This window comes from Callorhinchus milii, unplaced genomic scaffold (assembly GCF_018977255.1).
Source record: "Callorhinchus milii isolate IMCB2004 unplaced genomic scaffold, IMCB_Cmil_1.0 Scaffold20, whole genome shotgun sequence".
In the NCBI taxonomy this organism is placed as follows: domain Eukaryota; kingdom Metazoa; phylum Chordata; class Chondrichthyes; order Chimaeriformes; family Callorhinchidae; genus Callorhinchus; species Callorhinchus milii.
This window is the reverse complement of record NW_024704761.1, coordinates 6,914,476-6,940,240: the sequence shown is the minus strand read 5'-3', so window position 1 is coordinate 6,940,240 and position 25,765 is coordinate 6,914,476. Positions and strand designations below refer to the sequence as shown.

At 42.6% G+C, this 25,765-nt stretch overlaps 1 protein-coding gene across 1 annotated transcript in view; it reads right to left on the bottom strand.

Annotated features, from left to right (window-relative positions):
* The window catches only part of bahcc1b (BAH domain and coiled-coil containing 1b), a 141,424-nt gene that overhangs the window by 23,619 nt on the left and 92,040 nt on the right, over positions 1–25,765 (bottom strand). Inside the window, 8 exon segments of the mRNA XM_042342592.1 lie at positions 1,969–2,086; positions 2,388–2,517; positions 3,272–3,370; positions 4,939–5,297; positions 6,402–6,602; positions 7,123–7,368; positions 8,701–8,974; positions 10,426–10,558. Coding sequence (XP_042198526.1) covers positions 1,969–2,086; positions 2,388–2,517; positions 3,272–3,370; positions 4,939–5,297; positions 6,402–6,602; positions 7,123–7,368; positions 8,701–8,974; positions 10,426–10,558 — 1,560 coding nt within the window.

The following is a 25,765-nucleotide window of genomic DNA, read 5'->3' as shown; positions in this document are numbered from 1 at the left end:
CAAGATTTGAAAGAAGTCCTGCACCAAACTAAGAGGTGTGGTTGGCAATTAACCTTTCCTCCGAATCTCTTGTGTCTTCCCTACCCTCAAGCATAAAATTGGGAGAGAATTGGAAACTGAATGGGGTTTTTACACGTCGATGCCGTTCATTCTTTTTTCCCTGTCCATCCTGATTCAAAGTCTTCCTCGGGCTCACTCCCAGTTACAAATTGCTTCCAATTTCCTCCGTCGAAGGGTGCTTTCTTTAATTTAATTTTAATTGCATTTTCAAAAGGTGAAAGAGACTATGGGAAGTACTTAACCTCTCTGTCTCCCACAGTGTTTAAAGATACTAGTAAGCTCCTCTCAGTGGTAAGCCTCTCCACAGAGCTCAGATGACCTGCATTTGGTAAAAGCAGATGCCCCCCTGCTGATATTGAGCCGCGAAGATTCATGAAGAATGCATGCTTTCAGCCCCTCACTGAGTCTCGCATAGTTTGTATTCTTACAGACTGATTGAATGCTATCCTTTGATTTTTTAAAATGGTTCCAATGGGTTTTGCTGTTAATTTGATGGGGAGGGCATTACTCCCTATTGATCTGTAAATACGCAGGCCATTGCCGGGCTCAGAGCTGACAGTCAGTTTGCTTGCTGTATGGAGATGCCACTGTCTAACATGAGTGGTCAATGTGGCTAAATGGGGGAGCCCTTTAGAAAAAGGTTACTCATGAACTGGAAGGCTTATTTTTAAATCAATGCGAGAGGATTAAGAGTAATTTCAATACGCTGTAATCTCTCTCCTCTTCCTTGCAAACATTGCTGTTCTTCCCTGCTCCCCCATTCTTTCTCCTTCCCAAATTCCACCTCCCCACCCCCTCCTCTCCATCCCTTCTCTTTCTTTCTTGAACACGCCCATCGCAATGGGAAATTTACTCATGGAAATAATCCTTGCACTTAATATAGCGCCTTATCACATCGTCAAAGTATCTCAAACTGCCTCAGAGGATTTTACTATAAAGTGTGATGACTTGAAGTATTAGTAGTCAAAAGCAGGCAGCCAATTTGCCACAAACAGTAAACAGCCGTGTAGTGTATGACCAATTTCATCTGCGAGACTGGTTGTTGGTCAGGACACTAGGAGGACATGGGACACTGCCACCCACTAGTGGAGAATAAGGTGCGTTGGCTCACCCGGGTCAGTATGTGTTAACACTTGGGGAATGCACCCCCCCACCAACACACCCCCCCCGCCACTCCCCACCCATAGGCTAGTTGAACTCGTCGGTAGGAGACTCATCCATGTTTCTAATACTCATTAGTTACTAAGCCATAGCTTTATAAGGCTCTTATATTCAGCAACACACTCTCTGCCCCCAGGGTAAGACAGAAGTATGCCTGCAATTCAGACTCTTTCTTCTGTAATTTGGGACATGATTTAATGTGCCTTTCAAATAGACCCAAATATTTTAGAAGCCTTGAAATTCTGTCATCCCCAGCTAAAGGCAACAAATTGCAGTTTGCACTTGATATCACAAACGTTCTCTGTCATGCAATCAGTTCAGAATTTACTGCCAACTGAAGCTCAGCATTGTGGTCAAATACCTGGAATAATCACGAAAACACATTCGACGAGAAAGCTCGCTCATTACAAGCTCAGGATTTGGCTGAAATCAGGGCCAATTTATTCTGCGGATCGGGAAAGTCTGAAATCTGGAATTGGTTTAGTCGTAGAGAGAAATGAAACTGGCTTGGGGGCAAAACCTCTCGTCCTGCCTGCCTCTTATTTGTGCTCGGGTTGTTCCATTAACTGGAGCAGCGAGGTTGGGACTTGGCTAATTTGCAATGGGGGAGACCTGCTCGTTGGGAGAATCTACACCTGATGTATTCTTCGAAAGGAAATTACGGTTGGTGGAGAAAAAGCAAAGAGCTCAAAGGAAAAAGTGACTCAGAATTCCTGTGCAATGCAACAGGCAAAGTTGTAATCTTACATGTCAGGCGACTGTAGAATCTTGATGCATCCTGCGTACAGCAGTTTGTCTTCCTTTGGTATAAGAATCTGAAGGCCTTCTTTGAGATCCTCCTTATGGATGGCACACGATCGAGGGACTGCGAGAGAAGAACGCAATATTTGTTAGACTCTTTATGAGACTTTCTGTGGCTTGGTGCAGATATTATGTATCTTGGTATATTATATACCTTGTATTTAATATACACCGGTCACATATCACTGTTGTACACCATGTATACATGGTCATAACAGAGACTTGAATAGTGTAGTACTAGTAGGTAGTTTTATCACTACCCGTTTTACGCTTGGAATCTGCTCTGTTTTCATCTTGGTTTCCCCCACTCTGTAACTTAAAGCCGTTAATAAGGGGAGGGGGGTGGGCGGGGGGGGGTCACTTACGGTGCATCTCTGCCGAGCAGCTCACAGAGGCGTTTTCATCTTCCTCAGAAAAGCTGCTGTCTTCATCAAATTCAAAATCATCTTCTGCAGCAAAGCTTTCCAAAAGTTTACTGACGGCTCGACCCTTTACCTGCACAAAAAACATAATTTACAGATGCATCTAGATTCCAGCTTGTGCTCCAACTTATTTCCCTTGCTCTGTTTTAGGACTTTTAAGAATAATCCTTGCATTCGTGTCTGGAGGACCTCTCAAAGCACCTCACCAAGTGTATTTTGTGGGCAAGTATATTTGTGAAATTTTGCAATTTTCTTCCTCTTAATGTTACTGTAACCGGTTCTATGCTAAAGGCGAGGTGGTTGTTAGTTAACATTACAGAAGGCTGAAATAACCTCATCATCTACCTCCTTCGTCTGAAATGTCTGATAATTTAAAGACAGCACAATTTCGTAACTGTTCAAAATCAGACTGCAATTTAAGGCTGTTTTCCCAATTTCCGCACAATCTTAAATCATAAAGACTGTGGTCCTGAGCCTAAGAAAATGACGATGTTCAGGCCCCTGGTGATGTCTGCTCGTACACCCTTAACAGAATAATCACTGGAGAGGCATCAGTACCAGAAACCCTGGCTATTTTCTTATTCCTTCCCTTGCCCAAGGCTCCCGAGGTAAATTGCAACTCACGCCCCATTGCACAGCTGAGATCAGCTAACTCAACTCCAAGATAGCAATGGAAGTATGTCCAGGTAACCAGCAGCATAATGAAATACACAGCTTTCTGGTCCCGCTGTTCACAATATGTCGGGTGGTGCTCCATTTGCACAGGGCGGTTAGGTTTTCTGTTGCACTTGGTTCATTCATTCACACCGGTTGCTCTGCCTCCTCACCTCTTTTACTGGCAGTTTGCTCTTCAGTTTGTTCAGCCTATTCTGTTTGTAGTCGATGGGTTTCGTTTCTTTTTGCGAAAGGCACAGACCGCTTGATTTCTGGTGCAATGAAACAAAAGCGAAATGTAGTCAGCGCATTGACTTACAGCTGGTGTAAGTCTTGTAAGTTAAGCCTTGTTTTACAGGGACACATGGCTTATATCGAAGTGAGTTTAACATAGAAGCATTTTGCAGCTTTATCGTAACAGCAACACCTGCTGCATTTATATAGAGCCCTTCACGTAGGATAACATCTCAAAGGACTTTGATCCACTGTCAGCACTCAAAGGGTTATGTCTGTCCTGGAATTATTTTGCTGTGTAGATAGTGAGTTGTTATGCTTCCCATCACTACCTCTCCCACCAGTGCCAATAGGGTTGTGAGGGAATTGGGAATTTGCCACGTTGCAAGTTGGATGTTTCCTATAGGACATGACGGAGGTAGTTTCTCTGAAGCTGCTACCTCTGAAATCCTAGCCGACAAGTCTTTAATCTGTTCACATTTGTAACTGGCAGATCAAGTGTCGGCCAGCACTGGGACTTCAGTTTATGGCCCTGGAGATGTAAAGTGAAGCCCTCAGCACTAGGGTAACAACCAGTCGACAGAAATTCTAATTATATCGAAATTAAGAGCGAGACCTTTCAAAACCTGCAAAAGATGTGTGAAGAACCTGCTAACGCAAAGTCTAACTCCAGTCACTAGTCACTTAGCATTATTATTATTATTATTATTATTATTATTATTACTTAGCATTTGAAGGAGTGGCTTTAAGCATTTCCAACATTTTTTGTCTTCGGCTATTTAAAGTTATTTTCTCTGAATTCAGCAACTTACAACTCGGGAGCCACTCGTTTTAAAACAAAGGCAAATTTAAAATAACACATTTTAGCGCTCGGTGATCTGATCAGGAAGTCGTTGCACTGTTTGCTGTAGAAAAAACTTTCATTAATACACAGAGCTCTTTCTGCAAAGAAATGTCTCAAACGAGTAACTAATGCCAGGTGGAGTGACTGTTTCTTTGGAGGCAAATGTGGAAGCTGTTTGTGCCAGGAAGGTCTCACAAAGAGCTAAGACCAATTAGGCTGAGAGAATGTCGGTCAGGACACTGATAGAACCTCCCTTCTCTTTTACAATAGTGCCTTTAACGTCTCAACAAACAGGTGAGACCTGGGTTTAGAGTCTCACTTTAAATAAATACAATTTAGGAATGAACGTGTTCAGCGTTTGAAGCTAATCATTCTGTTTTGGGGCGGACAGAGCAAAGCACAGTTAACATACAATACAATATATATACAATACAATATATATCGGGAGGACGTTTCAAAATGTTTCACAGTGCTGAATGGGCACCTGAGCTGGTAGTGGGATCTGTGGGCAAGACAAAGATGACCGAAAGCACGGTCGAAGAGGTACGTTTTGAGACGTGGCTTGAACGAGAGGAGGGAGACAGGGAGGGAGGGACGGAGGGGGCTAGTCGGAAGAATTGTAGGATGGAGTTCAAAGCACAAGGCACAAGTTTTAAAGTGCATCAAATCTACACATTAATTCACAAGCAAATCAAAAGAAGAAAACAGGAAGGATTATTTTGGTTGCCCAAAGTGCCCTCGGATTCCTTATTCTAAACCCACCTTGAAAGCGGCCTGTAATACTTTGCTTTTTCTGGTGATCTTTTTACACCTGTTGGCTGAGCCTTTCTTGGCCTGACTTCTAGATGCCATTTGTGTAGGCACAGAGTTGGCACTGGGAAATAATCTCTCTCCATACAGCAGGGGCCGCAGATTAGATTCAAGACGCCGCCAGATTGTCACCTCTGCTCCGCCTTTTGCATTCTTCAGCTTTTTGGGCTTCTCTCCCATTTTGATTCCTTTTTTCTTGTTTGCTGGAAGCTTCTCCAGCTTTTTGACCGTGCCGCTGGAGTCCATGCCTGGCCTGGCCGGCCTCTTCTTGATCTTCACGTCCCCGTCCGCATTGCAAAACCCGAGAGTCCCTGAAAAACATGGGAGGAATTTAATCTCCGCCATCCTGTAGCGGAGTCCTGCAGCTCAGTGGTTAGGAGTACTCGCCTTGCAAGCGAGAGGACCCCCGGGCTCGATTCCCGTGCAGGACCAAATGCAAGGTGACTTGTTACTCCACACACCTGTTTCCCCAGCAGTAAGTAGGAACCCGGTTGTTAGTCGATTGGCGGATCGCTTTTCCGGGGGTAATAATTCCTCCGAAAAAAGAAATACATCTTTTTAAAAAATAATTTGGTCACCCAATCCACGGCTGTTTGTGTGGATGCCGCTGTGCGCAATTGGCTGCTGCGTTTCGCCCACAATATACAGTTATTTCACTTTGCAGTATATTCTGTGAAGCGCTTTGAGACATCTCGAAGACATGATCAGGCGCTCTATCAAATGCAAGGATTATTATTATCGGCCTTTGCGAGAAGTGCATCAGGGAACCTTTTCCATCATCTGAATGGGAAGTCTTTCCCATTAATCAGACACAAGGAATGTCTCTTGTGATGCTTAATCTATTCTGGCACTGGCTATGCTAATGTGACGAGAATCACCAAGCGTCTTGATGCATGTACAAAGGCCGCATTGAGGAAGCCCAAGGTTTGTGGGTTTGGTATTATTTCTGCGATATTTATCTTAAATTAGTGAGCATCTCTTGGGCAGTTTGTATAATGGGGGCTCTATTGTACGACGATATCTGTCAGCGGCAATCATTCAGATACCATAAAAAAGTCCTTATTCATAGATAATCCCTCCGCACAGCTGTAAACTGAAATAAACCCTGAAATAACTTAACTGTGCCGTTTGCTCAGCAGCACCAGCTCTTGGGGAGTGCCTTTACAGGGGTCATTGGCAAGCAGTTCTAAGTGTTACAGACCAAGTTGGCTCCTTGTGACCAATTTTTTTTTGCAGTGAAATTATAAATAGGGTTCTTATCAGCAGTTACAGTGGATCCCATCGACAGATGTTGTGATAATGTGATAATGGATTTAGGGAGAGATTTCCAGAAGAAGTGTTGCACAATATGAAGCCAATGTTGATCAGATGCATTCCCTGAGCCCATAATGAAGCTCCGAGTGCCTATAACTTACCGAGAAGACCTTGCCTTTCTTTCTTCTTCTTCGCTTTCTGATTAGCTTCGAGCTTCACAATGGAGGAAGGTGAGGGGCCGATCTCAGCAGGGATCGGTGCTGGTGAGTATTCTGTACGGAGCCCCAGTTCTTTCATGGGCAGTTCCGCGATGCAATCGCTGCTGTCTGCACTGTTATAGTTGTCATCGTCGTCACTCATATCTACAGAGTGGAGAGAGAGAGAGAGCGAGGGAAAGAGAAAGAAAAAAGTTATCCAACAGCTTTGGACCATGTGCCTGTCCAGTTCTGACCTTAGGATATGAAAGCACTTGGACCAAAAGTAAATCTGTTGACTTTAGCACAACACGCTGAGCGAAAACTCATCACCGTGCATTGGCCTCAAGTCAATCTGTGCTGCAACAATGGTTTTGTTGCGATTCTGTAATCGGAGTACGCAGAGCAAGATTTCAATGTTGGTTCCTCTTGAGAGTCAATCCCTTGTTGTGTTGCTACACTTATACCATGGCCAGTAAAGCCATCCAGTGCATCTGTATTTTAACTGCTTCAATGTATTTGGTTTTGCAATGAATCTAAGAAGGGGAATGTGGATAAGGCAGGTGAGTGGGATTGAATGAACACCTTACTCTGAGAGCCAGGACAGACTCGATGGGCTGAATGGCCTCCTTCTGCGCTGCAAATGTCTATGATTCTATCTCTTTCTTCCGCAAACTAAGCAGCATACCTGCGTCTGAGGAGAAGCCGTCACTCTCTGTAGACAACCATTCCTTTTCATTCACTGTGGGCTGAATTTCCTGTTTCTGCTTCTTAATTCCTGCTTTCTGCACTTTGACCCCAATGGCCCTTCTCTTGGGTTGAATGATAGGCTTCTTTTTAACCAGGGAGTTGACCTTCTGGGCCACTTTGTTTCTGGCAAAAATAGTTTTCCCGCTCGGTAAACGATCTTCCTCTGCCGACTCCATTTTCAAGGCTAGAATTTGAAACGACATGAGCACCCGCGGTCATTTTATCTTTTGCTGTCGATCTCATATCTTACCCGAACATTATACGTAACAGGCAGATTTGGTCTAATGAAGAGGATATTTAAGGGCAGAGAAACGCCTACAATTCTTATCAGCAGTTATAGCCAAGCTTCCTCAAGCAGTAAATATGAAATGTATAGGATACCGGCACTGAAACGTAAGTCTTTCCCTCTGCGCATTTGCTCTGTAAGTAGTTTTTCAAAAGTCATTGCTCTACCCCAAAAAAAGGGGAACTGTGTGCCACTTTGGTTCAAGGCCCACTCAACTATTCTGCTTGATACAATTATCAGGGGTATCATTTAACAGGCTCTCGGGGGAGAAATTGCACCTGGGTCTAGATTTACTCACTCGTGTCCAGAATTTGGCAAACTGTTGGCCCTATCTTAACTTTGAAGTTGTTTTTCTGAAAGTAGCAGTTCTGCAATTTACAAGAAACAGCTTCAAAATTAAAGCAGTGATCGTGGATGTCCTGATATGATTCATAAAGGGAGTTAAATCTAGACCCAAGTGGAATTTCTCCTCCTGTAGCTCCTATAATTGTTTGCTGCAGTTGTGCCAGGTACAAATTCTTCTTCTATGATACACCAGGAGTGGTGGGGGGGGCAGGAGAGATGATGGGGAGAAAGCTGTAAAGGAGGTGGCAGAAATCGATCCCAATATGTATAACGTGGTAAACGATTAAATAAAGTACGTAGCTTTTTTTTATTATAAAAATAAATTAAAAACACGTGTGTGCCGATCTGGTTCGTGCAATGCAGAACCAAAATGAACAATGATTAAAAAGAGCGCAGAGCATTCTCGAGTCTGTCTTATGCACTCTCTGACTACTGTACATGTAATGCCCTGAAGCACTCAGTAAGTGGCTAGACAAAAGTCGCTCCAAATTTTTTTTAAAAAGTGCCAAACACTACATAAAGCATTAAATAGAATTGCAATCTGGAATGTGGATACTGTGCAGCAAAGGGAACATTGGCAAATGCATTTGAGAATCGGAGACCCTACTTCGAAAACCGAACACGAGACAGTGAAATTCTGTTCCTTGAATACTCAACTTGACAGTGAGAACTATTCATATAACCAGACTAAACAGAACAGCAGACTCATCTCACTGAGCTCTAAATCAATCTATTCAATCATCTGATATTTAATAAAATGAATGTCACTGTATAGTATAACAATTAATATCACTGGTGCGTATAGGTTTGGGATTGCAATCATTAAGGCACTGGTAACATTCTGATCCATTTTCCTGGTATCTAATTGTAAGATGATGTGCGTACCTGTTTCTGAAGAAGCAGTCACATGCTTTGCTGTATCTTTCCTGTACGATATTGATGAGGTCTTTGCTTTTGCCATTTTTTTCTGGATTTTAACAGACTGCGTTGACTTTTTGACTCCGAAGAGACTGGTGTTGGCAGACTTCAGAATGGCTGTCGTGTGTGTTTTATTTGCTGTTTTACCTAGTACCTTTTGCTTTGGCTGCGAGCTTGTTCTCCCCAGCTTTGATGTAAGCTTGGTTTGAGAGACGTCCTTCTTGTTCGTTCTTGGTTTTGTCTGAAAGAAAGCATTCATCATTAAAAGTGCATCAAAACGTCTAACATGTTAATGACTCTGGTTGTCAAATGAACTGCTCCATTAGACTCCTAACTCGTGACAAAATTCCTGAATGCGCAATATTCCATGAGGCATTTAGAGCATTCGCCTCGCAAGCGAGAGGACCTGGGTTTGATTCCCGGGCAGGGCGAAACGTTGGGCAAGTTTCTTTACTCCACACGCCTCTGTTTACATAGTCAATTGGCAGATCGCTTTTCCGGGGGTAATAATCCCTTTAAAAAAATTATTAAAAGCATGATAATAATCCGGCCACCCAATCCACGACTGTTTGTAGGACACTGCTGTGCGAATTGGCTGCCGGGTTTCACCCACAAAATATACCGTTATTTCACTTTGCAGTATATTCTGTGAAGCGCTTTGAGACATCTCGAAGACATGATATGGCGCTATATCAAATGCAAGGATTATTATTATTTATTATTAAAGGCTTTAAAAAATAAAACTGAAGTACGAAGGTGGCCCTTGGACATGCCTTCTCGGAGCTTTGCTGACAAGTGATTCGGGAACTCGCTGGAATTTCTCTCTGAGCGAAACCTTTGTCGGTTGCCACAAACAGAGAAATATGGTAACTTGAGGTTAGAAATGACCCTGTGCATTTGTACGTGAGTCCATAATGTTGGGGATGGTGCAGTGAGAAAATGTTATGACAAGCCATTGGGTATGTTAGAAAATGCTCTTTCAATGAAACTCTTCGACTGAAATGGAGTTCAACCATCAGCTATCATTTTTCTGTCCCCCCTTCTCAGTCTCCTTCCCCTCTGGTAAAGTGGAGTGTTTGCTACTGTGTGTGCTACCATCACAAGATTAATTGGTTTACACTGACAACAACAACAATAAAAATTACATTTATAGAGCGCCTTTCACTTCGGGAGGGCGTCCCAAGGCGCTGAAACCAGTAATGGCGTATTCTGGCCCACAGTACTTGCCAGATTTACTCATGGTCCTGCAGAGCTCCCTTTTGCCAAAGGATGGGAAGGTTTATTAATAAAATAAGGGCATAAGTCCTTCTCCCAATGACCGAGTGGGTAAAGGTATCACCTGGAACAGCAGTAACCATACGTACTCAAAGGTACCAGGCTCTATTGGAGAATCTTCTATTACATTTCTAATTGAAATCACTCGCAATGGATTTGTACCCACCCTAAACTTGTCAGCATGTTAGTGAAGTAAGCACTGCCAGCTTGCATTTATTATATAACCATTCAACCTGTAGTTTAATGTTCGAATACTTAACTACAGTTTGTAGATTACTAATCAAAGCAAACACATCTGGAATCAATACACCAAGCCCTTGTTGCCATCAGATTGGTTGTGAATCTCTTTGTAAAGCACGTCTTATAATCCGCACATTAAACAAGTCTTTTTTCATGAACAGAGATACAATTACTGACCTCTGACCCAGTCTTACTTCCACCGTACTCCTGCTCTTTGCTTTCTCTCATAGAAACTTTGCTCTTCTTCGGTTTGGGCTCTTCTACGCTCCTCAGTTCCTCACAGAGGAGGCTCAAGCCTGTCCTCATGGATCTGGAAATAAACAAGGAGAGGCTGCCTTCAGTCGCTCGCTTTATCCAAGGCAATTACTGTAACAAACGTGTCTTGACAGGACTAGCTTTATCCTGTCGCGCAATGACTCAGGCTGGTGTGGTAATCTCTGAATCACTAATTAAACTAGATTACCTTTACTGTATTCACTGCAGTTTTAGCACTGCTCCAATGATAAACCGCTTACTTCAAAAGATAGATTTCGGCAAACAGCCACTCAGCATTAGGTTGACCTACGGGATGTCATTTACTCTTCGAAGAATTTGCTAGTTTCTGAGCAACAAGCATTTATTCCATTAACTCCTAGTTGCAAAAATTACACTTTGCAATAATTACGATGCTGTATAGTGTGCAATGTTGCATTAAAATGTACAGACGGATAATTTCCAACAACAATAATAATAATAATGATAATCCTTGCATTTGACATAGCATCTTATCATGTCGTCTAAGTGTTCCAAACACTTCAGAGGATTTTTATTGTTAAGTGTAGTGACTGTGTGGTTGTAAGCCATTGAATCAGCTAATAAGTGCACTTGGGGTTCACTGTCGATGTTGTGTTGCGTTTTAGCACTGATGTTGAACAGCATTGCACACGTGCACACTGGAGATGCCAACGATGAGCTAACAATGTGTTGCCTCAGGCTGCAAGAGGTGAGAATATGTGATTACCCAATGCAGACAAGGTGTGTCTACGATCAAAGGCCTGCCAGGGCCAACAGGTGAAGAGTGGCCACTTAGGTGAGGTTCAGGATGGCAAATGTCACCTATAATAACGGCCCCAGTAAAGATAAAAGAAATCAGATGTGGGGTGTATGTGTGGAGGGTGTGTGTGGGGGGGTAGGGGTTGGGGGGGAAGTCTCCCTACTGTCTCTGAGATGTACTAAATGCAGATTTGAGGCTCCCACTCTGGTAGCCTTTCCCACCCCTTCATATGTTACTGTTCTTACCCAACATCACTTAATACATTTCAGAAATCCTCAGAATAACAAAACAAGATTCCTCCCCCCCACCAAAATACGCTCATTGTTAATTATGATGAAGCAATAAGTGGGTGACTTGTGAATTCTCCTGCTTTTGAAGCCAATTTTTTTCTATGTTGCCTTTTCTTTGACCCACACAAGATGCTCGTAAATCAGTTGCAGTCCTGCTATGGGTAAATTTTCTTTCCATTTGGCTTTCAGTAGCTTCCAGGGCCCTGGCTATTTTCAAAACTCACAGCATCTTGCTGTGTATCTTGCAATGCTCCATGTGCATCCAGCCCCTCTGGTTTAAATGTGACGTGCAGATCGCATGTCATGTGCTCGCATTATCCAACATTTTTATTATTTGAGGTTCAAAAAGGGAGACAGGCAAACTCAGCCTGGGAAAAAGAAACATACTGTACATTGGTTCAATAGAGACGATGGAACCTCAATTATCTGCCAATTATAATTACTCTACTGGGGCCCCTGCATCATAGGAATGATCAGGGCTCCGATGATTATATGAACGATCGTTTTTATAGTGAATAGGACCGCAAATTATTAAGAATGGGAACAATATTGCCCTGTCATTTCAATGTGGGTAATTGCGAGTACATAATGGGGGGGTGGTGGGGGGGGTGGGGGGCGGGAGTGTCAAACCCAAACTGTTTGATCATCCTCAGTGGCCTTTCCCTCACACTGACTGACAGAGCACTGGCTACTCAGCATTGAAACGCAGCTCGTGACCTCATCTGGATCCCATCAGAGCAATCTCGTATAGGAAAGCAGCCAAAACAAAAATGCACTTCTCGAGACTTGGGTAGGTAAGGTCAGGGAACTGAAATGTGACCCCCTTGTTGTTTTGATGTTGTGCTTCAACTTTCCATCTGTTTGCCATTTGACTCATAAGTTGTAATTTTGTTAAAACTCCTGTTCGATCGCATCTGTTTTCTGTGCGTTTTCTTAGCGAGGTTAACGCACAGATTGGAAATGTCAGCGATCGCACAGGAGTAAGAAAAACAGTCAAAGGAACCTAAATCACTGGGCAATGGGGAGGTGAAAGCTGCTTCTCAGGTGCTGCTTTCTGTGGCTGTTTCACCGAGGCTCACAACAGCCAGATTCGAGTCAAGTGGGGAAAAGGCAACGTCTGCTGGGAATATTGCAAAAATAAAACCCTGAGTACCAATTGTTGAATAGAAATCTCCAGCTTTGTTTTGCTTGGTGTGTTTTGAAATGCGCTTGGTTTGTATAACAGGATAAGTAAGTCCTTCAGATGAGACATTAAACCGAGATCCTGTCCAGGTGGACGTTAAAATCCCCTGGGCACTATTCGAAAAGAAAAGGGAGTTTCTCCCTGTGTCTTGGCCAACAACCGTCCCCCCCCACCCCCCACTCCCACACTCCCCCACCAATAAAACTGGTCATTCACTTTATGTGTGTTTGTGGAACATTGCTGTGGGCAAATTGGCTGCTTGTTTGCTTACAAAATGCAGTTACTGCATTTTACAGTAGTAAAAACGTAGGGCTTCCTGTGGACACTGTCACATCACTTGCTACGGAACCAAATGCTTCATCCAAACCAGGGCTTCTGTATTCATCGCACTCTGTTAATTCAAAAGCTGCTGTGCAAACAATCCAATTATCTGTGTTAAAATTTGTGCTGCTCTTTAAATGGGAAGGGGCAGATAAGCGATTAGGCTTTCCAAAGAACAAGTCCAGGTATCTTCATTTCCCTGGTAAATAATGGAAGACTTGTGTAAGTCTTACACTGAATAACAGGTGAGAGAGCAAATGTAGGCTCAGGTGGGGCAGATTCAGCTTTTTTGCCTCAGCCACGTTTTGCAACCGGTCGCTTTGTGAGCATGTGGATGGCATCACTGTTACTAATTATGACCATGTATGAATGATCAAACATGCGTCGCTGACTTTGTCATACTTACGAACAGGGCTCTCTCTCTCTCACTCTCCCTCTCCCTGGCCTGAGGTTCAATTTTCTGGGCTGGCTCTCGGATTCAAACATAATATTACCGCTCTTTAGGACACATTATTGCGTAATTAAATACCAGCTTAGACCAACAAAAGAGAAACTGTCTCCATAATTTTAAAGTTTTATTTATTTAATTTAGTGCATGAGCAGTCTGTAATCTGATTCCGAAAGAACTGAGGCATGATCCCAGATTTAAATAACACAGACAGCCTACGTTCTGTTAGCAAATCTCACATGACTGCTCTCACGCTGACCTTAAGACCTCCCCTGCCCTTTGCTAACCTCACAGCCAAGTGTCACTAATGTCCTAAATTGTTCATGCATGTGAAAGGGAGAAAAAGAAGGGAAGCCTCCTTTAACTGCAGCAAAGTTAACTCTTTCTGCGCTAGATAAACTGCATACTGCTAAAATAATAAAACTGCCGTGTTACTTTGTATTTATGGTTTAAAAAAAGGTTAGGGGCGCTCTTTTAGCTTGTCGAGTTTTAACTATTCAAAGCAATATTTTTTGTTTAAACAAAGCAGAGTCCCACTGTGTGAAATTCAACAGCGTTATGCAATGCAGGACTCTTGAGTGTGAAACTGACTGGACCAGTGCTATGCGCAAATTAACAGCTTAAAAGACCTAATCCTAAAGGCCTAGACGTTAAAAAAAAACTAGTGTATTTTAAAAATTCTCTATCATATTTACAATAATATTGCATTTAAGTAAGCACCATGCTTACTTCAGGTTATTGTACTCCATTCACTTTAGAGATCGTAGCATCAAAGGCCGAGGTCTCCTCGGATCCCCTTTATTTTACATTTAGCCACGTGGAGAATTCAGAGTGCTGACAATCTGACTCACACTATAGTGTAGTGGGTGTAGGTTCCCTGTGGGTATCTGGAAGGTCCCATTGTATAACAGCTGAGGGCAAGGGTGCCCTTCACGCCACCGGCTGCACTGTCTAATGCTGAACTTCCCATGCAGAACATTACAGGTCAGATAGCACACCTCGGTCAGTCTCCGAGGCAACAACAACAACAACAAATTACATCTGCATATATTCGTATCGCGCTTTTCACATCGGGAGAACATCCCAAGGCAACCCTCAGCTCCCTCAAGACAGTTCTTCTGTCATACCCATTTTGCTCAAACCATTGTTATCACTGTCACCCTACGTGAGGAGGTATTTGCTTCAAACTTCTGTACCTTCTATGAATCTCTTTTGAGTTCCAGCGATGCCCTCTCCTCCTTCGCTCCCGATAAGATGGCCATATTGGCTGCCATGCCCACGCTCCCTGGCAGGAAACGCTGTACTATTCCCTTCTCTCCCTCTTCATTTTCAAAATCTCTGTATTAGACCTCCGAACTGATAAAAACTGATCCGCTCGTTGGCCGAGACACTGGGAGAAACTCCCTCCTCTTTTGGAATCACGCCGCCGGGAACTTTTAGATCCAGAGCCGGCGAGGGGTGAAAAAGCTGAAGAAGGTCAAAACCTCCACCGATTCCATCCGCTCTGGCCCTCACCACAGGCTGAAGGTGTCTCGCGTCAATCATGTTAAGGAACCTGTGCGGCGCAGGCCGTTTCAGGGTGAGGACTGTGCACTCTGTTCACCAAGCCTGCACTCCATCAAGTTCTTTGCATGAGCTGCAGACGTAACTGCATTTTTCACTCTGTGTCAACCAGGCTCAGTAAATTTTGGCCAGGAAACATTTACTTGGGGGTAGAGCGTATGATGACATGAGTAATGTGCTTGTTAGATCTGAGATCATTAAGGTTACGGTGCGCTTTTGCTGCACAACTGTAAATTGTAAGTTAATGCATTTAAATGTATCCAAACGAACACCTTTGGCTTGATGAAAATCTCTCCTTTAATGGGGAGAATCTGAATGCAGACAAACATGACCGGTGCGCGCGGGAGAACTCTGCGTAAGTGGTCTGTAAACAATGGGCTGTTGTCAATCACGGCGAGGTCTGCTGAGCACATGGCTGAACAGGTGCGGCCTCCTGTCAAGATTGCTATCGGGGTAAATAAGTGGGGCCCAGAACAGCGTGTTTAAATCACGCGGAAGAGTTTTGCGACTTGCGGTTGTGGGAGTTTCAAAACTCTGCTCGAAGCTGCGCTTATTCCCGAAAAGGGAGGAAATGGCTCTTAAAAAAAAAACGAAAGAGAGAGGGTGTATCGTGTGCAGGGTCGGGCTTTGACGAATGTTAAGGGTAGCGTTCCCGACTATGCAACATCCCACCGGGCAGCCAACTAATAAAACAATGGGGTGCAAGAGATGGGGTAGTTTTAAAGAGTGCTGTTACCGAGGAGATGGGGCCATGTGATTGCTGCCGGCCTCAGAGTACGGTCTAGTTGGATCCTCAAGTATGCGTCTGTGAACGTTTAATTTGGGAGTTTTTTTTTTGCAAAGGTGTGGAATTTCTATTGATGACATTCAGTGACACTAATGTGATGGATTGCAAGTGCAGAAAAATACCCACTTGCCCTTTCCTGCCTTTTCCAAGAATTATTAAAGAAAATAATCGAGTGAAAAGTGAGCCGCCCTTTCGGTGGAATTGCATCCTGCTTAGCCTTCTCACCCGTCCGGTCTCTCTCTAAACTCACTGCTGACACACTGCTTATAGTGGAAGCAGAGATTTGAGGAGGAGGAGGTGGTAAATGCAGAGTAACTCAGTCCAGAGATTAACCACAGAAGGAGTGAATTTCCTTTAGCAGATTCAGTGAATATCAAAGGTTTTATTGAATAACACAATCTAAGGACTCCCTGTGGGTTTGAACCCCTTCCGCTACTCCAGTACAATGGTTGGATGAGAGACTGATTTTAGTCTCGAGGCTGATTTCAGTGAAAAAATCGCACATTTCAGCCTGCAAAATGCTGGAGATTGGGTCAATATAACAATAACAGTAATAATCCTGACATTGGATATGGCGTCTTTCACGTCGGGAAGACGTTTCAAAGCGCTTCGCAGGATTTTACTGGTAGTGTGACTGGACATTGGCAAATGGCTGGAGCACTGTGTGTTAACACTAGCGTCTCTGACATTATTCTGGTTCTCGTACACTGTCCGGTCTAGAAACTCCTCCCCTCGGTTCCCTTGATGAGGTCATCACCAGTTATTGCACATAAATATTCAAAATGTCAACAAACCTATGAGGGGGAAAAAAAGGATGTTAAAAGTTAATTATAGGTTCTCTTTGCGTTTGGTTCTAAAGGGCGTACTGATGGCAAGACTCACAGTAAGATGGCTCTCTTCCAATGGCAATGTTTACATTCTTTTCACATTCCTAGTGTTGAGGCAGCGTTGTGTTTAACCCTGTGTTACTCACTGTGATAACCTAGCACCTTCCGTTCCTCATTCCCACAGGCAGAATATTACAGACGATATCAGAACAGGCTGAAAAACCCAAACCTTTCGAACAGATTTCATTACAGCAACGAAATTAAGTAACAAAGACTCAACCTTTTTGTTCCGATGCTCAGGACAGAAATATAATTCCAGTAATAGAAAATAAATCAAATACTTTACGAATGATCAAGGCAAGGTTCTGGGAAAAATAAACATATATACAAGCTTACTTAAATGGCATCAAGATTTGTGGTTATTGATGTAAGTTGTTCCAGTACAGGATTGTTCAAATCTAGTTATGCCCTCTATAATTTACCGATATGAAACATGAACAAAGTTACTGGTGACCGCTGATCAATCTCCCACCCGCTTATCCACCTATCTCCATTCAAAAATATAATTTCCTTCACGGTAATGATTCCATTCCCTTGTGGGACTCTATTGTTGGGCAGATTGGCCACGGCGTTTTGCCTGCAAAATACACAGTCACTACACTTCACAATAAATCCTGTGGAAGCACGTTGAGTGATCTTCCCAACGTAAAAGATGCTGCATTAAATGCAACGATTATTAAAATTATTGTTTGCACTCGCCTCCCAACACTGAACACTGCTCTCAGTAACCTTGTGGATACATCACATTCAGAAAAGAAAATCTATAAGAATCAAGAAGATATGGGCTTAACATTTTACATGCAATGTTCCTTTATGAGCCGCGATCAGCCATTACCCAGTGAGAGCGAGATCCCCCTTCTTTATACTGGACAATTGCTTCTCTTTCTTGACATTAGAAAAAAGAGAAGCAACAGATCGTCTCAGGGTAAGATTTATCTGCATTTAGTTTGTGCCACTGTGATCCTTCTGTTCAAATTCAGTGACATTCTGCCAAAAGGAAAGCTTGAAACAGGTGCACATCCATGAACAAATTCCGAAAAATTATTTTAAACCTGTATTTTTTTCCGCACCACAATTCTTTCAAAGTGTTTTTTTCCGGTTAATTTGGAGCCTGCAGAGAATGAGCGAAACCCTTCAGGCCACCGCGTATTTCCTTCTCTTTTAGGATATGCAGAAGAAAATTTATCAAAGTCCCCTGACTGTATCGGGCTGTGCCAATTAACCAATATAATTAATTTCGATTTTTAATTCATACAAAATTTTGTTCATCAGTTCATTGGCCTGTCATCTAGCCAGCCAGGGATGGTGTGGCACAGAACACAATCACTGTGTTTAGATCATATTGTACAGAAAACTTATAACTTTACTACTTGAGAGTATCACAAATTGGCCAGAACCCTTACTGCAAACGTCTGTTTACTCCTGACTACGCAACACACTCGACATTTATTTCGCTGTGATGTTCCTTGTGATGTATCCAGGCATTTGACCAATTATGTCAATACCTGATGGAACATTCCCTCTTGAGAAATAATGTATTGTGGAAGGCACACAGCTCTCTGAAAAATTATGTTCATATAACAATGAGTTCATCAAACAACACTTCAGAATGGTCTGGATGTTACTGGTACACAGCACGCTCTCCAGTAAATAGCAAATGCAGGAGCCTGACACGAAAAACATTCTATTTGTGCCATTGGGAGGTAAGATTAATGCTCTACCACTCAAAGTGTTTATTTTGAAACAAGTCCTCATCTGACTTTCAAAGTAGACTAGGTTTTCTAATTTGTTTTCTTCCCTTCAATTTTTTCCCCTCATACAGTGGCACTTGATATTGATAATAATAATAATAATAGTAATAATGATAATGATTCCTACATTTGATATAGTGCCTTATCATGTCTTCGAGATGTCTCAAAGACGCCGGGGTCGTTCGTGGTAATTCTCTGTTATTTCACCCTGTTTGGTTGTCGTTCCACAGGTGAATGGCTGACCGATGAACAATGAACCATGAGACAATCACAGCCAAAGTCAATGCTGGCCCACTCTACGACTATACAACTCCCAACTGAGGTCACTGGATAGCAATCAGGAGCAGGACCTCTGATCACTTGGCATCCTTAAACTATTCCTAATGCCATATATTTCCATCCAGCCAGCCAGGATGTGTGGCACAGAATGCAAGGATTGGTTCTATTCCGATGACATTCTTTTCAACTTCACTTTGAGAGATACACCAGTAACTCTTTAAGTACTCCTGCAAAACTACCAGATGTTTAAAGGTCTAACAATTATTTATAATTGGTTACTTTGATCTATGACTGTTTGTGGGACACTGCTGTGCGCAATTGTCTTCCGCGTTTTGCCCACAAAATATACAGTTAATTCGCTTTATAGGATGTTCCGTGAAATGCCTTGAGATGTCTCAAAGATGTGATAAGGCTCTATATCAAACGCAAGGATTATTATTGTTATTTATCCAGCAAAATTGGAAATATAATTTTGTTTTGTCGCTCTGTTAAATCCCAAATAAATTTTACAAGACGGTTTAGTTATGTGAAAAACTAACTTTGCATATATTTGAAAGGGGGATGGGGGCTTCCTCTAGTGTCCTGGTCAGCAATCCCTCAACTAAAATTGGTCATTAATTTCATGGCTGTTTATGAGATATTGCTGTGTGCAAATTGTTTGTTGCGTCTGTCTTCAAGATACACGTCATTACATTACATGAATATCCTGTGAAGTGCTTGGAGATGTCCTCTTGATGTGAAAGTTGCTATATTAAATGCAAGGATTATTATTATTATTATTATATTATTATTATTTGTTAACCTAGTTTTTTTTCATCTTCTTGATGATATATTTGCTCCCTTTGGGACATTTCTAGATAAGCAATAAAAACCCAGAGAGAATATTTAGTGCATCATGAAATCATGCAGTTGGCTTGAAATTCACAGATGCTAAAGAAAGAGGTATTCCAACCCATCAATATGTGCTCTAAGACGCCATCTGGCATGAAGGGTGCTAGATAAATGCAGGTTATTGTTGTTGTTGGACTTTAGTAATACAGTAATACGTTGGATTTAAAGGGAATCCTAAAGTTTTGCCTGCCTTCAGCTGCAGTTTGAGGTGAATATCAAAGAATTGAGATCTCATTTCCATTTCACTTCTCTAAATCAGCTCACTAAAGTTAATGCTGTAACTTCACTTACATTTTACGACCTTATCGTTAATGTGATTAACGGAGCACCTTTCACGTCGGGAAGATGTCTCAAAGTGCTTCACAGGATTCACTGTAAAGTGTAGTGACTAGGTATTTTTGTAGACCAACTAAGAATCTACAGAACTAACTTTTGCTAAGATGAAGACAAGATAATGTTTTGTTTATTTACTTTTCTGCTCACGACTGATAGTGAATTTCCTAATCAAAGCCTCCATTGAACTGCATCTGTTCCAGATGTACGTCAGTTACAGAATGCCAGAATGGGCAAAAGATATGACCACTTCAGTGAAAAGTAAAGCAGCAGGGTGAAGATAATACACAGCTTGTTGATGCTATCGTGAAAGCTCTCTTCCAGTCGATACATTTTCCCTTAAGAGAACTTAACGTGGGTTTTTCAATGACATTTCTGATACCTTCATATGTACAACAGTGTTTCTTGCAGTCGAAACACACAACTGAAAAGATCAAGAGCAAGATCCAGTAGAATGAAACAGTAACTGTGAAAAGGATCCAAGCCATTTGCAAACAGTTCCCTACTCCCCCATTTATACGTACGGTACTAGCAAAAGGCTCAGGTCATGAGAGCTGAACACATATTTGGTGTCAAACAGCGAATTTCCCTAACAGGATTTGACTGTCCTATCTCTTCAATTAAAAATATGAGTTCTGTGGGGAGACATGACATTCTTTATAACCTGAGGGGTTATGCACACACTCAGCAATAGAAGGGAGTGACTTGTGATGTACATATCACCCTTCCCCCCACCTGGTCCTAAATGAGCTGCATAAAACCTCCCTCCTCTTCCCCTCCCTGGGTTTGTCGCTTTGCTTTCCAATTACTTTGATGTCAGCAGATGTGAGAAATCAGGCATCAGAAAGTGTTGACTTCATCTGTCCCAGCAGAGTAATTATCTTTCAGATAACACCTCCCGTCATTTCTGCCTACAAATATAAACCCTGCTGCTTTCAGGATATGGGAACACTTATCTAAATTGAAGCCTTGATGACAAGGAGTAAATGAAGCAAATTGAAATTGACTTGATCTGAAAATCACTCCACCGCCCTTCCTTTTACCCGTATCAGCAGTTACGTCCCCACTGCAGCCTAAGGACACCATTCTAATTCCAAGGAAGGCAAGTTTCTCCACAGGCGCCGTTAATCCACATGATGATCATCTGTTCTTGAGCTATCACCTCTGGAAATTCCCAACCCTGCCAGAAAAGTGATGGGATGCAACACTTTCTGGGCGGGGTGGGGGGGGGGGGGGAAGGAGGGGGGCATTTCTCAAACTGATAGCTTCTCAAAGTGGCTCAGCTGGTATCACATTTTTACCTCTGGCTCAGAAAGTTTGTGCGTTTGAGCCCAATGTTGGGACGCAGACACTCTATCATGGAGAGAGGGATAAGTGTGTTGAAAGCGACTGAAAGAGTGCTACATTGCTGGAGTCGCCATACTTGGGTTAAGAGATTAAATCAAGCCTGCCTGTCGAGGTGAATGTTGAAGATCCCACGATTCTAATGGAAAAGAGGAAGGAATTTCATGAGAGCTTCAGTGTGCTGGTATTGGCACTTCTAGGTAGTCTCTCTCTCTGGAAAGGGGGCAATGGAATCTTTTCGGTGGAGTGTTTCTGAGGCCTGCAGCTCTCAGAATTCCCTGGACACCATCCAATCGTGCCCTGTGGTCACGGTCGGTGCCTCGTCTCGAACCTCGTCTCAAGACCTTTATAAAATGGCTCGTTTTATTTTCCGTGAAGCCGCGTGCTTGGATTAAAACGCGACCGGTTCAACTTCAGGCAAAAGAGCACAAGGCATCATGAAGAATTTCATGATGGGAATGGCAAAAAACAGGTAAAATGTCAGAAGCAGCCACAGGCAAGCAAACAGCATAGTCTCCCAATGGGAGGTAAATTATATCACTGGCTATTTTCATTTGAAAAAAAATGGCCTGCCAATACAACTACATTGCTCTAAACTCGGGCACCATACAAGAGTGAGCCCTTTGTCCTCGCCTGGGAGATGCATTGATGGTAGGTTTATTACTGATGAGGCCAAAAGGGGCTCAGAGTTTTACCGCATAAACCGAGGTTCAAACATCAAACGGAATGCAATCAATTAAATTTTAATTATTAGGTTTTCACCAGGTCTACTGAGCTGGAATTCACAAAAGCAGACTCCCCATTCTTATCTTCTTTAGCCTGGGTCAAGGTTCAAAGGCTACTCCATCACAGAGTTTTCTTTCTGGAGCTAATCTCTCTACGGATTTCCCTCCATTAGCAGGTTGGGGGAAAATGTTCCAGGTCAGCTTCTTTGTGACTCCAATACAAATTACTAGCGGAATACAAGAAAATAAAAGGGGACTATCATAGCATTCTGTTTGCTCATCCTGACAGACTTTCCTTAGGGAAGGAAGCAAAATACTACACAGTAAGATGTTACTCAGTTGGGTTATGGTTCAGGATGGCTGAGCCATTCAGATAAGATTTTCAATTAGTCATATAAAGCACTTTAACATTAGTACTCAGCATGTCGATGCTGGAGCTCACTGCAGGTACAGGGCTGATAAAGTTCACAGCTGCTCTCTTTTACATTATCGTTGCCGCACAATTTGAACAAGAGACTGCAGGTTACACATGAAATGCACCAATTCCAGTGAGAAGATGTCAGAAACCTTGTGTCTGCACTGCTAGTCAGCGCCACATGTCATACCAGAAACATAAGGACAGACAGACACTTTCTGTCTTTCCTTGCTCTGCACTGACTAAGGAGCAACATGAATTACACATTTCAGGAGTGTTAGTTTTTTTCCTGTTAACCCTAAAGGATGCCAGATTTCAAACTTTGGTGGTTTTCACTGCCACTTTTATTCTGGTGTTTAATTCATCCCAAATACATTCCAGATTATTGGAGAGAAAGCGCCATTCTTTATTTAAAAGACATATTAGGAGAGATCATGCTGATGTAACGGTGTCCTGTAAACTTGCGTGGACTGAAACTTTTTCATGAAACACATGGTTAAAACTTTATGAGCCCACCTTCTATAAGTAGTTGATCTGATTCCTGCAGGTTTCTACAAAATGTGTAGAATTCGCGCACAAAATATACAGTCAATTCACTTTACAGTATATTCTGTGAAGCGCTTTGAGACGTCTCGAAGTCGTGATAAGGCGCTATATCAAATGCAAGGATTATCATTCTAATGCTAAACGACTGCGTGTTTGGCTTGTGTAAATCATCATTGCAAGCCTTCAGTCACCATTGCAGTTTTAACCTGCAGACACAATCCCATTTGTTCAATTCCCAGGACTATTTCTCCAGAGGGTACCTGCAACCGATCTTTGCTACGGTTGAAAAGTCAGGTCCTACCCAACCCAATGAAACACTGCAGCTGCAGACAATGCAATTCCCCCTTTGAACTGCCAGGTGGCAAGTGAGAACAATGTGAGAAAGATTCTCTCTTCCAACCCCCCTACCTCCACACCTCACCGCCCACCCATCCCTTGAGATTCTCCTTCCTTCTCCAACTGCAGAGACACACCTAACCCGGGGGACAAACTGACTGCAAAGCTGGGCTGAAACAAGAATTTGCTCAGCTGTGAGTCTGCCGCAGAAGCACTAACAATAGCCGAAATCCGATCTTTTTAACTTTTCTGTCCTGACGCACACCCATTTTGTCTTCGAGACTGAAGTGTTTTGTCAATCAGTAACGTAGCCCTATGGAACTCAAAAAATAGAGCAACTGTCCTGCCCGGCAGATGTTTGAGAACGAAGCAGTTTGTGATACATTGTGAAAACGACTGGGAAATGACCAGAGAAATAGCGCTCATTATATTAACGTGCCTTTTATCCCCCCCAGAATTACTATTTGACCGACAGTACCTGAATTTAAAAAAATTCTATGAAAGGGTCCAGATTTCAGCTCCAGTTAAAAATATATCATTAGTCATTACATTCTCAATCTTATGTTTACTGGTGTTTGTTTTCCCTGAACTATTACTTTTGACAAAGTCTCCTACTGGGAAACTAAACATTCATTTGTTCAGCTTTAATGCGATCGGTTGTTTGGTACAAATTGAACTATCTTTATTGAATCAGTGAGCTTGATGCATTACGTACACCAATCAACTTACTGACTAGTTTTAAGGAATTATGCAAATATACCTGCTGGGTGGAGGATGGGAGTGGGGGGGGGGAAGGCAATTTGTATCAGAAAAGGTCCAATTAAACAGGGTTTCTTCAGTGTGAGAATGCCATCGCTGGGCAGATAATGAATGATAATGAGTCCCTGTAATAATGAGCACTACCACAGCGTAACCAATGACTTTATCTTCTGCAGTGCTGGGAGTTTTATGCAAGACTGGTCAATGTTTCCAGGTTGCATTATTGTGCACTTTGATGAGTGTGCCAATGGAATGTCAGCCCTGTCTTTAACTCCTAAAAAGCTGCGAGTCTTTGGTCTTCATCATTTCGAGGCGTTTTTTTCTTTCTGTACGTTTTCCCCCCTCTTTTTAGGAGAAAAGCACGTTTGGCTCTTAATATTGTAAAGATTATTCGGAAACACAATGCAGTACAAATTTACATTTTTATAGTGTTTTACGTCAGGAGGACTTCCCGAGGCACTTCAAACTTTGTTTGTCGCAATGAAATAAACAATATCGACATTGTCATGGGAAAATAATACAACCTGCTGTGGGAAATTCTTACGGATTGTTTTAAATCAATATTTTCTAGTAGTTGAACTTTGAGAGGGTTTCACCTGCTACACAGACCTACAAATGTGAACGCTAGCCTCTAGATATTCAGTCTCAGCATCCTTCACCAGATGAGTTTCGCCAATTCTCTTCTAGGTCAGATACTGCAACGTTGTGCAGTGGTATTTAACGGTATTTTGTGTTAAGTTGACAAAAGGCACTCCCGTTGTTGAATGAGATAAATGAAGTTCTGATTCTTGCTCTAAGCTGGAAACTTAAGAGACTCATTGCAAGGCTAAGAACTTCAAAACAGATCTTCGGAGGGCCATTAAGGGGAGTGCATAGAGTAACACCCAACACTTACACTCAGTGCAGCTGAGATAAGATCCAAGGGCTTCGACATTTACACAACTATAGACCTCGAAACCTTTTACAATTCATTCAACCAGACATGCAGGATGGATCACCACACTGTCATCCCCGTTGCCTGGGAGCGGAGATCAAAAGTGAACCTTGTTGTTACTCCAAGCATTTATTTACACTTCACTGGCACCAAGCTAATACTAGTAAAAGCCATGGTTACAGGAGTGATTTTCTGTGCTGCCCCGTGTGACAGGAAGATTGCTTCTATACTACAGACTCCACTTCAGATTTGAATACAATCCAGATTCATTCACACTGAAACAGGTTGTTGGGTCTAATTTCTCTATATAGACAGTCACGAAGAAAGTGAATGTAGCTAGTAGGGAACATTTTCACGTTCAGGAGCACTTTCACAGCCTGAGCTAAGTCGGTAGCAATCTCGTCTCTGAGTGAGAAGGTTGTGGGTTCAAGGCCCAGGTCAGGACTTTGAGCTCATAGTCTAACTATGACGAGCAATCCAATGTAATACTGGAGGAATGCTGCATTGTCAGAGGTTAGGTGTTAAGGAGCATATGACACTGTTCAAAAAGAGAAGGGTAATTTCTCCTGGTGCCCTGACCAACAATCCCCTAGAGAAAGGAAATCAGGCATTCACTTCATGGCTGTTTGTGGGATATTCCTGTGCACAAATTGGCCCCCTCATTCGCCTACAAATATACAGTCACTACACTT